The sequence below is a fragment of the Eleutherodactylus coqui genome, chromosome 13 (genome assembly GCF_035609145.1).
Source record: "Eleutherodactylus coqui strain aEleCoq1 chromosome 13, aEleCoq1.hap1, whole genome shotgun sequence".
NCBI lineage: Eukaryota > Metazoa > Chordata > Amphibia > Anura > Eleutherodactylidae > Eleutherodactylus > Eleutherodactylus coqui.
The window spans coordinates 32,388,621-32,401,657 of record NC_089849.1 but is presented as its reverse complement, the minus strand read 5'-3'; the positions used below and the strand labels follow the sequence as shown (position 1 = coordinate 32,401,657).

The window sequence follows — 13,037 nt, the reverse complement described above, 5'->3', positions numbered from 1 at the left end:
CGTACTGAGTGTTGCATATCTGCATGCACAATAGCGGTTTTTACTGTATTTTCTGCGTACGAAAAAAAATGCACCTCAGCTATTAAAATGGCCGATTAGTTTAATGAGTTGTCGATGCGTTTTCTCTGCGCAAATTCGCAGGCAAATAAAACATGTTGCGTATTTTCTTGCGCGATCAAAATGCACACGCCAAATACGTGCATGTGCACCAACCCTTTGAATCCGGCCTTAGGCTATCTTCACTGAGGCGAGCGTCATATGGTGCCGCGAATGCTGCCGCCGCCGTCCCCATCGATGACAATGGGCACTGTGAGAGAGCGCAGGAATATAGGACATGCCACGTTTTGTTTCCCGCAGTGCCATGCGGAAAACCATCGCTCGTGTATGAATAACTCCATTTCACAACAACATGTGGATAATAATATGGCTAATATTCAGCTTTTCACTGTAATAATGTGTTGCCATGACAACAAGGTGTTTCCAAGCAGTACAAGCCACAACTGGTAGCAGCAGCTAAAGAACCCCTGACCTAACCCAACTACTACATGCAGACATGCACGTCCACCTCCCTCTACAGCCTCCAGAAATATATATTTAGCATTTGTTCTCTCTCAATAAAGTTTATTGAAACATTTGCCCTTTTTCAACATGGCGATACCAGCCTCCACCCGGAAGTGCGCGCGACTATAACAGCCTGAGGTAAACAGCTTGCCACTTCCAACATGGCGACGGTTATTTCCGTTGCGGTGGGCGTGGCCAGGCCGCGTCACCAAGGTAATTTCCCGGCAGCCCCCACGCCTGACGCTGGCTTTTAAGGTTGCGCGCTGAGGTCGGGGCGATAGAGCACGTCACGCACAGGCCGGCGAGAATATGGCCGCTCCTGGAGAATACTTCAGCATCGGCTCCCAGGTGTCGTGTAGGACCTGCCAGGAGACGAGACTGCAGGGCGAGGTGGTGGCGTTTGACTACCAGAGCAAGATGTTGGCGCTCAGTATCCTGAAAGTACCGAGAGGTCGGAGGGGAGCAGCGGCAGGAAGAGCCGGCGGGGGGAGGGGGGCAGTTCACTGGAAGTGCTGGCTGTGGGAGAGCTGACAGCGTGTAGCCTGCAGCTGCGGGAGGTGACCACCGGGGGGTGCTGCATCACAACACATGGTGGAGGTGCCCGGCAGAGCTGGTAACAGGGAGCGCTGTGCCATGCTGCTGGGCTCAGGTGTTGGTCACGTGATGGGGTTTGCCTCCTGCTGTGTTGGCACTGGGGGCTATGGTGGTCGTCCTGCTGGCAGATACATTGGTGTGTGGCAGCCCTATTAAGGGTGATGCCCGCTCTTGACTCAGCAGGGGGCACAAGGTGATGCAGAGGTTGGTTGGCACTGGGGGCTGTGATGATGAGGGCGGTAATCCTGCTGGCTGTGTGGCGTCTCTCAATGGTGTTGCCCACCTTTTGACTTGGGCACGGGGTGATGCAGAGGTGCCCATGCGGTGTGTTGGTTGTGGTGATGGGAGGGGTAATCCTCCTGGCAGATGCATTGGTGTGTATGTGGCACCTCTCATAAGGGTGATGCCCACTGATAAGTCAGCAGTTTGGTACAGGGTAAGGCACAGGTGCCCATGATGTGGTGTTTGGCACTGGAGGTAGTAATCTTGCTAGCAAACATGTTAGTGTGGAACCTATCGTAGGGGTGATGCCCGCTCTTATCAGCTGGCACAAGGTGATGCACAGGTGCCCATGGGGTGTTGGCACTGGGGGTTGTGATGAGGGTGGTAATTCTGCTGGCAAATACGTTGGCATGTGACTTCTCTCCTTCAAGGGATCTTGCTGCTGTGCCCGTCGCCCGGGCGGGATCCATCATTGGTAGAGAAGTGATTTCTGAGAGGTCTCTGTATGACTGGCATCAGTTCACTGCGGGTAAACTGGTGTAGTAGGCATTTACAGGTAACCTGCTGGTGTTGCCATTGAGCTTTACTGTGTAGATTGGGGTCTGCTGAGATCCGCTGTCCTGTATATAAAGGATGGGGTTCAGTCTTGGGGTGTCGGGCTGCCAGTCATTATCCACAGGATGGGTGATACATGTCTGATCACCGGGACCCCGCTGACCTCTGGAATGGGGGTCCGGAGCCCCTGTGGAGGGCAGTTGAGCGTGTGCATTGATGCACCATTTGTGGTCCGCGTATCGAGTTGCCCCTAGGGAGGCATGGGGCGCCCGCACGTCAAATGAATCAAATCCGCAGGTGTTACAGATGACTGGCGGATAATAAATCGCAGCACGCTCCGTTTTACCGCGGACGGGCGCCATTCATCTATATGGGAGTTTGGGGGGGGGGTAGCAGCTTTCATCAGCGCAGACGATCCGCAGCGCATCCGTGTGGGGAAAACCGCAATCTGCGACTTCCTGCTACCAATAAGGTCAATTTACATTGCAGTGCATCCGCTGCGGAAATCCACATGACCCACCCGCGCATCGTACCTGTGTGAAATAGGTAACCTAATATCGCAGCGTGTTCTGTCGTGGCGCTTATTACATGACACTTAGTACATGGCGGTGAGCGGCCCGTACACAGCGCTGCGTATATCTCACAGCCTGCACACTTCAATATGCGCCCATGTGAGCCCGGCCTAAAGTGCATGGGGCTGAACTGCTGTACCATATGCCACCTGTGGATAGGTGTGGCGCTGTTTGGGGATGGAAGCCACCATGGTTTCCTAATCCCGATGACTGTCCCTGGGCCTCCGTAACACTGCAGGGTTGCACAGCTGTAGCGATTCCAAAATAACGGAAACCAACGCAGTCGCTTTGCATCTCATCGTTTGCCGCAACGGAGAACCGTCAATTGCAAAAACTCCAGCGGGTTCAGCTTTGGGTAAAGTTGCATTACGGCGCACGCTCCTGATCGCTTGTAACCCCCCGTGGCTGGTACGACGCGGGTCTGCAGATTGGCGCATTGTACTTTCCTTAATCACATGTCTCCAGAGTGTCCCTCGACTAGCGGAAAACCCAACCATGCTGACATCCTCCTGCTGAACCTGCAGTACGTGTCGGACGTAGAGGTGCTGAACGACCACACGCAGACCCCCCCTCCTCTAGCCTCCCTCAACATTAGCAAGGTAGGTCTTCTACGTGGAATCGCCACTTGTTCAAGTAAGTCTTACCGTTTACACACGCCGCGCTCTTTGCTGTAACGTTTCCGACATTGTCGCAAGGCGGACCGCTGTGTAAAGGATACTTCAGCAGGCGCCATTGTTGATCAGTTTATGAACGAATGTCTCCTTCAAATTGTGGTCCCCTATATGGCATATGTCAGGGGCGGTGTAGTGGCCCATTTACACGTAATTGGTGTCGCTCAATATTCGCTTAGACAGAAGTGCCCAATATTCGTTACCTCTAGACACGAGCAGTCGCGCACTTCTTGTTTGCCCCTCGGTTTCTGCCTCCATAATGACCCTCTTGTGTTAAACGAGCGCACGAGCAAATAAAAGCGCGCGATGTCTTGTGTTTTAGTCGTAACTATTATTGCGCACTTTTGTTTGAGCAACAAAAGTTGCGTGTAAACGGGCCTTTACGATCTTCGCTGGTTCGCTCACTTCTCGCTACGTCTAAACGCTCGGCATTTTCCATACAATGTGAAGCGCTGACAAGAAGTGATCTGCAGTTTGGGGAGGGGGCTTGTTCGTCAGTAATGAACCGTCCCTCCGTAGAGGGTGCAGGAGGTTGTTTACCTTGAGTACCCTCCATGATGGAGCGGTACAGATGGCGCCGCTGCTCTCCTCTTACATAAAGGCCAGTCGCGCACGAACGGGTCGGAAACTGCATGCAGGCGACTGCAGCCAGAGTCCGCTCAGAAATGTTTATCCGTGTTGCGGATGGGCCCGGTGGCTCGCCATCTGTCATGCGCAATAGAGATTTTAAATCGTTGTTTTTCCCGTACCGTCCCAATGTCCGTTGCAGATGGGCCGCGGGTCGGACGGCTTCCGTTGACTTCAATGGAAGCCAACCGTGCAGAATCCACACAAGAATAGAGCATGCTGCGACTTTATTTCCGTAAGCAGAAATCGGAAACGCTGTCCAGTCCTGTGAGCGGGCGTTCCAATGCTCTATTCTGGTTACTGGATGCGGAATACCGCGGATCGTACGTGCAGTCCAAATCCGGTCGTGTGAGACTGGCTAAAGTCTGACATCGTGTGCGGCTGACTTGGCGACCATATGCTCCCCGGGACGGACGGAACGTGTGCGGCTGACTTGGCGACCATATGCTCCCCGGGACGGACGGAACGTGTGCGGCTGACTTGGCGACCATATGCTCCCCGGGACGGACGGAACGCGTGCGGCTGACTTGGTGACCAATACTCCCCGGGATGGACGGAACGCGTGCGGCTGACTTGGTGACCATATGCTCCCCGGGACGGACGGAACGTGTGCGGCTGACTTGGCGACCAATACTCCCCGGGATGGACGGAATGTGTGCGGCTGACTTGGTGACCGTATGCTCCCCGGGACGGACGGAACGTGTGCGGCTGACTTGGCGACCAATACTCCCCGGGATGGACGGAATGTGTGCGGCTGACTTGGTGACCGTATGCTCCCCGGGACGGACGGAACGTGTGCGTCTGACTTGGCGACCATATGCTCCCCGGGACGGACGGAACGTGTGCGGCTGACTTGGCGACCAATACTCCCCGGGATGGATGGAATGTGTGCGGCTGACTTGGTGACCGTATGCTCCCCGGGACGGACGGAACGTGTGCGGCTGACTTGGCGACCATATGCTCCCCGGGACGGACGGAACGCGTGCGGCTGACTTGGTGACCAATACTCCCCGGGATGGACGGAACGTGTGCGGCTGACTTGGTGACCGTATGCTCCCCGGGACGGACGGGACGCGTGCGGCTGACTTGGTGACCATAAGCTCCCCGGGACAGACGGAACGTGTGCGAACCACTTTCCTCATTCAGCGGTTCTAAAACCTTCGTTTCCAGGACCAGGAGGACCGCAGCCGTCTGACCTCCATGAGCCTCGCGTTATGGGCGGGCTTATCGATAGATTATGAAGCGTTGCATAAAGGGGTGATGCCCTCTGAGGGTCCGTTAATACGGACGATCCGCTGTGGATCTTCTGCAGCATTTACAGTAGTGTCCCTCTAGCGCACCGTTGCCCGCAGGGTGCATGATGTTTGCGGGAGATCCACCCAAGTTGGTTTGGATTTGGGTTGAATTTCGATGCAGATTTCATTCTCTGCAATGTATAATCTGAAATCCACACAATTTGGTCCCACGATCTGCAGCTCCGTGAGAACCTCCACAACGTACTGAGGCCCTCAGGAAAGGTCATCGCCTGTGAGCCCCATAAACCAATGTGCAGCAGCAGGGTGCCTGTTAGACGTTCCCATCTTGCAGACTACTTGGGCGTGTGCGTGTAATGAGCGTGTGCCTGAGTAGTCTGCATGGTGCAAAGGAGGGAAGTATAGGAAGGGCATCCCCAGACGTGCTGCCACGTCTCCTGAGCCCATTACCTCAGTTTATGAGCCTCATAGGAGATGACGTCCTGTTATAAAAGGGTAGGCACATCTGAGCTTTTATGGCCTATCCTATGGATGCGCCATAAGGGGGTTAACCACACTGTCTATTATAGCATCTGTTCTACGTACGAAATTCGTGAGTAGTCCTAGCCTGACCGCGGGTCTATGACCCCAAACTCGGAGCATCGTATGTGTGTCCCACAATTGTCTCAAGAACGGGACCTGAGCACCCTTGGATCATGTGTGGCGTGGCACGGCCCACTCGCCTGTGTGGCGTGGCGCGCTCGAGAGAACTGCAGCCTCATTGATGGTTATATCCAAGAGTGAGCCCGTCAATCCTCTGAATGCCATATTTATAGCGGCCGATCCGAGTACCGCAGCACCAGCGCTAGTATCCACTCTGTAGTACTCAGAACAGCCACTATTAAGAGAACTCTAGGGTGTTCAATGCGCTCATGGGCTGCAGCGCTCCTATAGGCATCGGGTCTCTTCAGTCAGCTGGGGTCCTGAGCACCAGAGGCTGCTATCCTGAGGCTGGGACGGCCATTTTTAAAGGCCAGATAACCCCATTTAATACATTTCCCTGACAATACACCACGCGGCACTGATATGCCACCAGCGGACAATAGATCTACTCTGTGGTCATTGCAGACTGGAGGACATGAAGGCACTTTTCACACAGGACATATTACACAACAGCGCTGAGGAATCTGCAGTCCCTGAAATCCGCACCAAAGTCCACACGCTAATGTGCAGATTTTGATGCGGAAATGCTTGCTGGATTTTGCCATTTTCGATTCCGCACATTAGCTGCACAGATGTCGGGGCTGACCGTGCCGGAGGAAGCCAACGCTGTGCGGTATATTCCGTGTGAATGTCTCTTGTGCAGCTCCAGCATTTTCTTGACATAGAACTTCCAATTTGCAAAGAACTAGAGCGGGCCGTGTGGACTTTGGTGTGGTTTTCAGGGACTGCAGATTCCTCAGCGCTGTTGTGTAATATGTCCTGTGTGAAAAGTGCCTTCATGTCCTCCAGTCTGCAATGACCACAGAGTAGATCTATTGTCCGCTGGTGGCATGTCAGTGCCGCCTGGTGTATTGTCAGGGAAATGTATTAAATGGGGTTATCTGGCCTTTAAAAATGGCCGTCCCAGCCTCAGGATAGCGGCCTCTGGTGCTCAGGACCCCAGCTGACTGAAGAGACCCGGTGCCCATAGGAGCGCTGCAGCCCATGAGCGCATTGAACACCCTAGAGTTCTCTCAATAGTGGCTGTTCTGAGTACTACAGGACTGGATACTAGCGCTGGTGCTGCGGTACTCGGATCGGCCGCTACAAATATGGCGTTCAGAGGATTGACGGGATCACTCTTGGATATAACATCAATGAGGCTGCAGTACTCTCTCGAGCACCGCGGGTTCTTCAATCGGTGGAGATCCTGAGTGATCTGGGATTGATGACCTATTTTGAGGATGGGTCGTCCATTTTTAAAGCCCTGATTATATCTAGTGTCTGGAAACTAAGAAATGGTTGCAGGAAATGGTTAAAAAAAGTCTTGCCTGTTCTGCTGGTCTCTCTGGAGCCATGATGTGCCGTTCATATATGTAACGGCTGCAGCCAATCGCAGTCACATATTTGAAATGCTAGCACCACAGAGGCCACCGATTGGCTGCAGTAACTGCGTACGGCTCATCATTGCCGCAGTGAAAGTTGGAATATCAGAGCAGAAGCGCGGCGCTTCGACGGGTAGGAGTCAAAACTTTATTTAGCTGAACGGGCTAAATAATGCGATATTTGATTTTTGACTTGACTGTGTGCGTTTTTTACTTTTAATACCTCTTTTCTAACTTTTTTCTTTCCAACTTTTTTTGACATGTTCAACATATTGAAATACTTCAGTATCGTAATATATATTGCTTCTACTGGCGGCCTATTAAGCTGTGCTGTAGGCAGGGCTTAATGGTCTGCAATCTGTGCCAGCCCTTCAGACTTCACAAGACCCCAGGCTGCCATAATGACCCATCGCCCCCTTCCCCAGGCTGCCATAATGACCCATCGCCCCCTTCCCCAGGCTGCCATAATGACCCATCGCCCCCTCCTCAGGCCAGCTGCTTGGGCGCTGTCATCAGCAATTACGTTGCTGCCATTGGAGTGAATTCTATGGCAGCCAGGTATGGCACAAGCACGGCTCCCAAGCCCACTCCATACCTTACTCTGCAGCCTCACAGATACTTCCTAGGTTGTTAAGGTGTTCATTTCTTAAACTCTGACAACCCATTAAGAATTACGCAGTTAGAAGTCACCGATAGTACTGAGAGGCTGCAGTGTTGTCAGGAGGACCTTGTGCTGACCCGTGTTGGCATGCTTTTAGTCCGGGCAGGATGGAGATCAGTGTAGTTGTGCCATGCGGTGGAGTTAGTAATGGCATCCTCATTGTACCCACTGTGGGCATTGGTGGGCACTAGTGCCAGGCTTCCAGTGTCATGAGTCTTCATTCTGTCTTTTGCAGCTGGCAAGCAGAGCTCGGTTGGAGAAGGAAGAGAAGATGAGCCAGGCTTATGCCATCAGTGCCGGCGTCTCCGTGGAAGGACAGCAGCTATTCCAGACCATCCACAAGACGTAAGTTGTCTGAGGGAGAGCGGGCTTGTAAGAAGTAGTACTAATAAACTGTAACCCAGAGGGATCGGATGACTGTTCTCATCTGACCGATATAGTGGAATGAATCAGCTGCGGTATGTGCGGACCTTGGAGACACTATCTGAATATCTGCACTTGACTTCGTTGCAGACTTCATGCATTGCTGTGTATTAATGGGGCTCGTTAAATCCCCATTCACTTACCTTGTAGTTTGGTGCAATGTCTGAACTCGCCCTGCACTAAACCTTATGGGTTGTCTCAGTATGGCTTCCCAATATTGAGGCTTCAGAACCCCCAAGGAAAACCCAAGATGTAGGATTACATGGTGACCATTCAGAGGAATGACTCAATGTAACCATTGGTGGTTCTGGCTAATGCGGTGATATCTGGAGTGGGGACTCCACATGTATTACAATAAGGCTCATTCATACACGGCGGGGACAGAATCCGCTCGGCTTCCACGTCCCATTTTCAGAGTGATTCTGCCCCACAGCTCATATTTTGCAGACTTTAAATCCACTTACAGGGGTGACCGAAATGAACCGACATGTCACCTCTTGATTCGGCATTCCGCTGGTGGCCGCCCACACTCGCCCTGTTGAATGACTCTAAATCCACTTGTAGGGCTGCAGTGTTCCAGAATGCAAAATTTTGTTTTTTTTTAACAAAGCCCGAAATGATCAGTTGTCTTGTAACGAGCCGTGTGTGAATATCGGTCACATGATGGATTGGAATCCAATGAAGGTCCCTATTGAATGACAGCAAGCAGAGGTTTAGAAAGCCCGGAGGATTTTGTACTGCAGTAATATTGGAAAACTGTAGAATTTCACTATATAAAGAGATGACTAAGGCTGCCTGCACACGAGCGGAAATTCCTCGGCGGGATTTCCCGCGGAATTTCCGCTGCTGGAAGCCTGCATAGGGTTGCGTTAACAAATGCCATCCTATGCAGACGGCCGCGCTAAATATCGCGCGGCAAACAAATTGCGGCATGCTCTTTCTGTGTGGGGCTCGCAGAGCCCCGCACAGAAATGTCACTCACCCGCCGCCTGCTCCGGTCTGCGCATGCGCTGGCTGCCTGGCAAACCGACACATCAAACAGCCGGAGCCAGCGGGCGAGTACGAGCTGGTCCCTGCAGGCGCTCTGGTCGGCTCCCGCGGCGAGAATCCTCGCCGTCGGATCCGACCCGCCCGTCTGCAGGCGGCCTAAGACAGAAGTTCACACACCAAAGTTTGGTGGATTTTTGCACCCTTTTTACCGTGGATCCACAGCAGACTTAATTGAAGGGGTGATGTCCGCTGCGGGGCCACAGTCAGTTCTGCACCAATGCCACTATGTGTGGATGCGCTCCTAAGGTCATGGCAGCCGGTGAGGAATCCGAATCCTCTTGGTGCCAACAGCAGAATAAGTTCCCTTTGCCCTGACTAATCAAGAGATGGGATGCTGGGAGTTATAGTTCTGCACAAGTTGGGGGATCATGAAGGCCATATTTGTACAGTATGAGTGAAAGTTATGCCCCACATTGCAAACGGACAGACATCTGCTTCGTCGGTCTAAGATACAGCTCTGACAGGCCGGTCGTACTCACATGGGCAGCACCGGCCAATCAAAGCCGTGTGTATACTATTGGCCTGACCATGTGTTGTGCATCGTGTAGTCGGAGCAGCGGTGTGGCCGTCTTTTTGTCCGGCACTGGAGGGTTGCTTTAACCCCTTAATGCTACAAGATGTACAGTTGCGTCCTGCAGGTTCAGGGGTTCGCTTCTGATCAGCCATTAACTCTTTAAATGCCCTGATCAATGTTTGGGAGGTCCTGCACTGCCCACCACAATTAGATCGCTGGCTGCCATGGCAGTTGGCAGTTCACACTGATTTGTTTCTGGTGTGAATTCGGGCAGCGGTCGTCCTGTGTAAAGGTAGCTTAAGGTTCAGAGGGGCATTAATCCGCCCTCCTCCCGTCTATAATGGGCTCCTAGTATTGTGGTGATCTGTGTAAATGACTGTTCGTCTCTCTACAGGATAAAGGACTGTAAATGGCAAGAGAAAAATATAGTAGTTATGGAAGAGGTAGTTATCTCTCCACCCTACCAAGTGGAGCACTGCAAAGGAAAGGAAGGCAGCGCACTAAGCCATGTCCGCAAAATAGTGAGTAACTCCCACCTGATCACACTTGTTTCCAAGAATCTACTTTTTGATTATGTAAATGGCCATTCTTTGTTTCAGCCTGTTTACCTCTGGCTGTAGGGGTTGCGGGAATACACATTGATGGCCCCTTCCTTCCACCAGTCACACAATGATTCCTACCCTACTGTAGTGGTTCCGCAGCCCCTTCATTCTGCTGAGCGGTGGGGGTTGTGCATCCCCACCTACCATGAATGGCTTATCGTAAGGTGCCTTCTGTCCCCCTCCCATTCCCTCACAGCTGCTGCATGCAGACAATATATTTACCTAGGGCATTTCATACAACGGCCTAAGGGTACTTTTACAAGGGTCTTAAAAGGGTCATTACAGGACCGTCCCTCTATGTAGACACGGGACCCAAGAGCAAGAATCACTCAGTTGTTGGAGTCACTTGGTTTTAGCTCTTCTACAAACCAGGCGACTCTATAAGCCGTGTAAACGGTCCATCTATAAGCTGCCAGTCTACTCTTGGCTGGACCAGATCTCGTCGCGCTCCGCCTCCATTCAGTGAGCAGTCATCCCTCCCATGTGAAAGCACAGCAGTGATGATTGCTGGGACGACTGTCGGGCCACCTGAGGGCAGCTTTACACAGGACTGTCGGGCACATGGGTGGCCGACAGTCGCCCAAAGACTGATTCCTCCTGTGCCATCTCACAGGACCGATAGTCATTCTGTCAGGCGGAGCGCATCAGAGGGCTTTTCCTTTGTACACTGAGCGAGAAATTGCTCATTAATTGTATCTTTATTTCAGTTCACTGAAACGAAGCAAATGACTGAGTATATTTTTTCCCCAAAGGTTAAAGCCTCTGAATGCATTCAAATAAGGGAGATGGAGCAATACCTCTGCAGCGCCACCTATTGGATGGCAGCATTCCTTCAAGTCAATGCCTGGCCCTCTTATACAGGTCTTTAGAACAATGATTGGGAGTTGACCAAAAGCCAGAAAACCAATCATTGTTCCAAAGACCTGTATAAAAGGGTCGGACATTGATTTGCAGGAATACTGCCATCCAATAGGTGGCGCTGCAGAGGTATTGCAACATCTTCCTTATTTGCATACATTTCCCAGAGGAGCTTGCATGGCCTTAAAGTCTCTTCACTCACCCTGTAGGAGCTCTCCTTAAGAAGTGATTCCTTGCTAAATACACTTTACATATTGCGGCAGATCCCTGCCCCCGGGGGGGGCGGCTATATGTACGTTCGTTACAAGCAGAGTCGTTTTCTATTTTAACTTGGGCCAGTTTCCAGTGTAAATACTAAAATGCCAGTAAATCTAATGGCATGTGTATGGCCTGCCCCTAATTCTAGCCCCTGCCCACTTTCAGTGTTGGTGAACGATACAAACCCGCACAATTTCTGGTACCATGATTGCAACTTCTGTACGCCTGAAATCTGGTGTTTGGGCCCAATACATACAATACCCTGGTTCCTTTTCCTGGCCCCCATAGTGCTCCACATGATGCACATGTTCTGCGCACACTTGATACCTTCTAATTTGCATTTCTACTACCTTTTTAGGTTGAAAAACACTTTAGAGATTTGGAAAATCAGAAGGGGCAGCAGAGAAATGCAATCCAACCATCACAGAAGGAAACCAGCACGTCCTCCTGAGCCCTCTGCCGCGTCGGCCTGGCTGCCCCTGCGCTACCTGCTCTTTATTCCACCATGGTGGGATCTGTGCGAAGAGCTACAGAGGAAGGGGTGGTCGACATTGGGATGGGGGCAAGCAGGGGGGAGGATCAGGGTGGTATGGGTAGCTTTTATTTCCGGACTAGTCCCTCTCAACCCCTTCCTACAATGGTCTTTGTTCCTGGATTTTGTATTGAGGGGGTTGAGGGGATGCAGAGCTATAGAGGACCCCATGGGGACCCCCTATATTTCCCCTCCATTTTTTTTTTTCAATCCCCGCCCTTCCATTTGCCGGTCCGGCTTCAGTTCAGAATTTTCCCAAGGTTATTTCTCCCACAACAGTACTGCTTTCCCAACTTTATTATTTTTTTTAACTGTTTACTTTGTCTTTTATTTGTGTTACTTTTTTTTCTCTTCTCTTCATTCTGTTGCTGGGGGAAGTCTTCAACCCTCTCAGCCACTGGGACAGGGCGGTGCTTGGCATAGCTCCCTCTGGCCGTGAAAGGGTTATAAAATTGCCTGTAAAAAGGAGAACAAAAAACAAATTAAAAAAAACAAACAAAAAAAAACAAAAAAATAAAAACGGAAAAACAAAAGTAAATGTTGTCTGCAAGATTTCCTTAATCGCTAGTGAATGGGGATGATATGCGAGGCCTGGGGTGTGTTCATGGCTAGCGGGTTTGCTCTGGGTTTTGGGGCAGATCTGTGTAAGATTACACCCCTTCTGCCTGAGGCACTGCAAATAAATCACCTGTGCAAGACTGAGGAAATCCTGAAAACATGACCTGTTGGCGGTCCCTGAGGACTGGAGTTGGGGAACACTGGTTTAGATAAGATTCTTTGAATCAAGCTTGTAACGATGGCGCCCCCTGTCTCTGGATGGTGGACAACAAAACAGCTGGAGCTGCCTAGGCTTGTCAGACGTTACTCTCTACTGGTGGTCTGTAGGGGGCGTCCTGAGCCCGGTCACCTTGTGTGCCCTCACACATCCACTGGTCCCAACACCTCCTACCAGTCTGGTCAGAACCAAGTGATGTAGCAAAGAATTGCCCAACCTTCCAGCTTCTCGCATTTCAAAACT

General features: G+C 51.6%; 1 protein-coding gene across 1 annotated transcript; it reads left to right on the top strand.

Annotated features, from left to right (window-relative positions):
- The first annotated feature begins 792 nt into the window (after positions 1–792).
- Positions 793–12,557, top strand: LSM12 (LSM12 homolog). The gene is made up of 5 exons (XM_066586283.1): positions 793–991; positions 2,970–3,103; positions 8,018–8,127; positions 10,164–10,290; positions 11,846–12,557. Exons 1-5 carry the CDS (start codon positions 871–873, stop codon positions 11,936–11,938), a joined length of 585 nt encoding a protein of 194 aa, XP_066442380.1. The 5' UTR covers positions 793–870; the 3' UTR covers positions 11,939–12,557.
- The last annotated feature ends 480 nt before the right edge of the window (positions 12,558–13,037 follow it).

Bases quoted from the DNA above. Each gene is read 5' to 3' on its own strand.
- LSM12 (XM_066586283.1), top strand. From the start codon at position 871: ATGGCCGCTCCTGGAGAATACTTCAGCATCGGCTCCCAGGTGTCGTGT. The intron at 3,104-8,017 runs GTAGGTCTTCTA...TGTCTTTTGCAG, and splicing joins CCTCCCTCAACATTAGCAAG to CTGGCAAGCAGAGCTCGGTT. The intron at 10,291-11,845 runs GTGAGTAACTCC...CTACCTTTTTAG, and splicing joins TAAGCCATGTCCGCAAAATA to GTTGAAAAACACTTTAGAGA.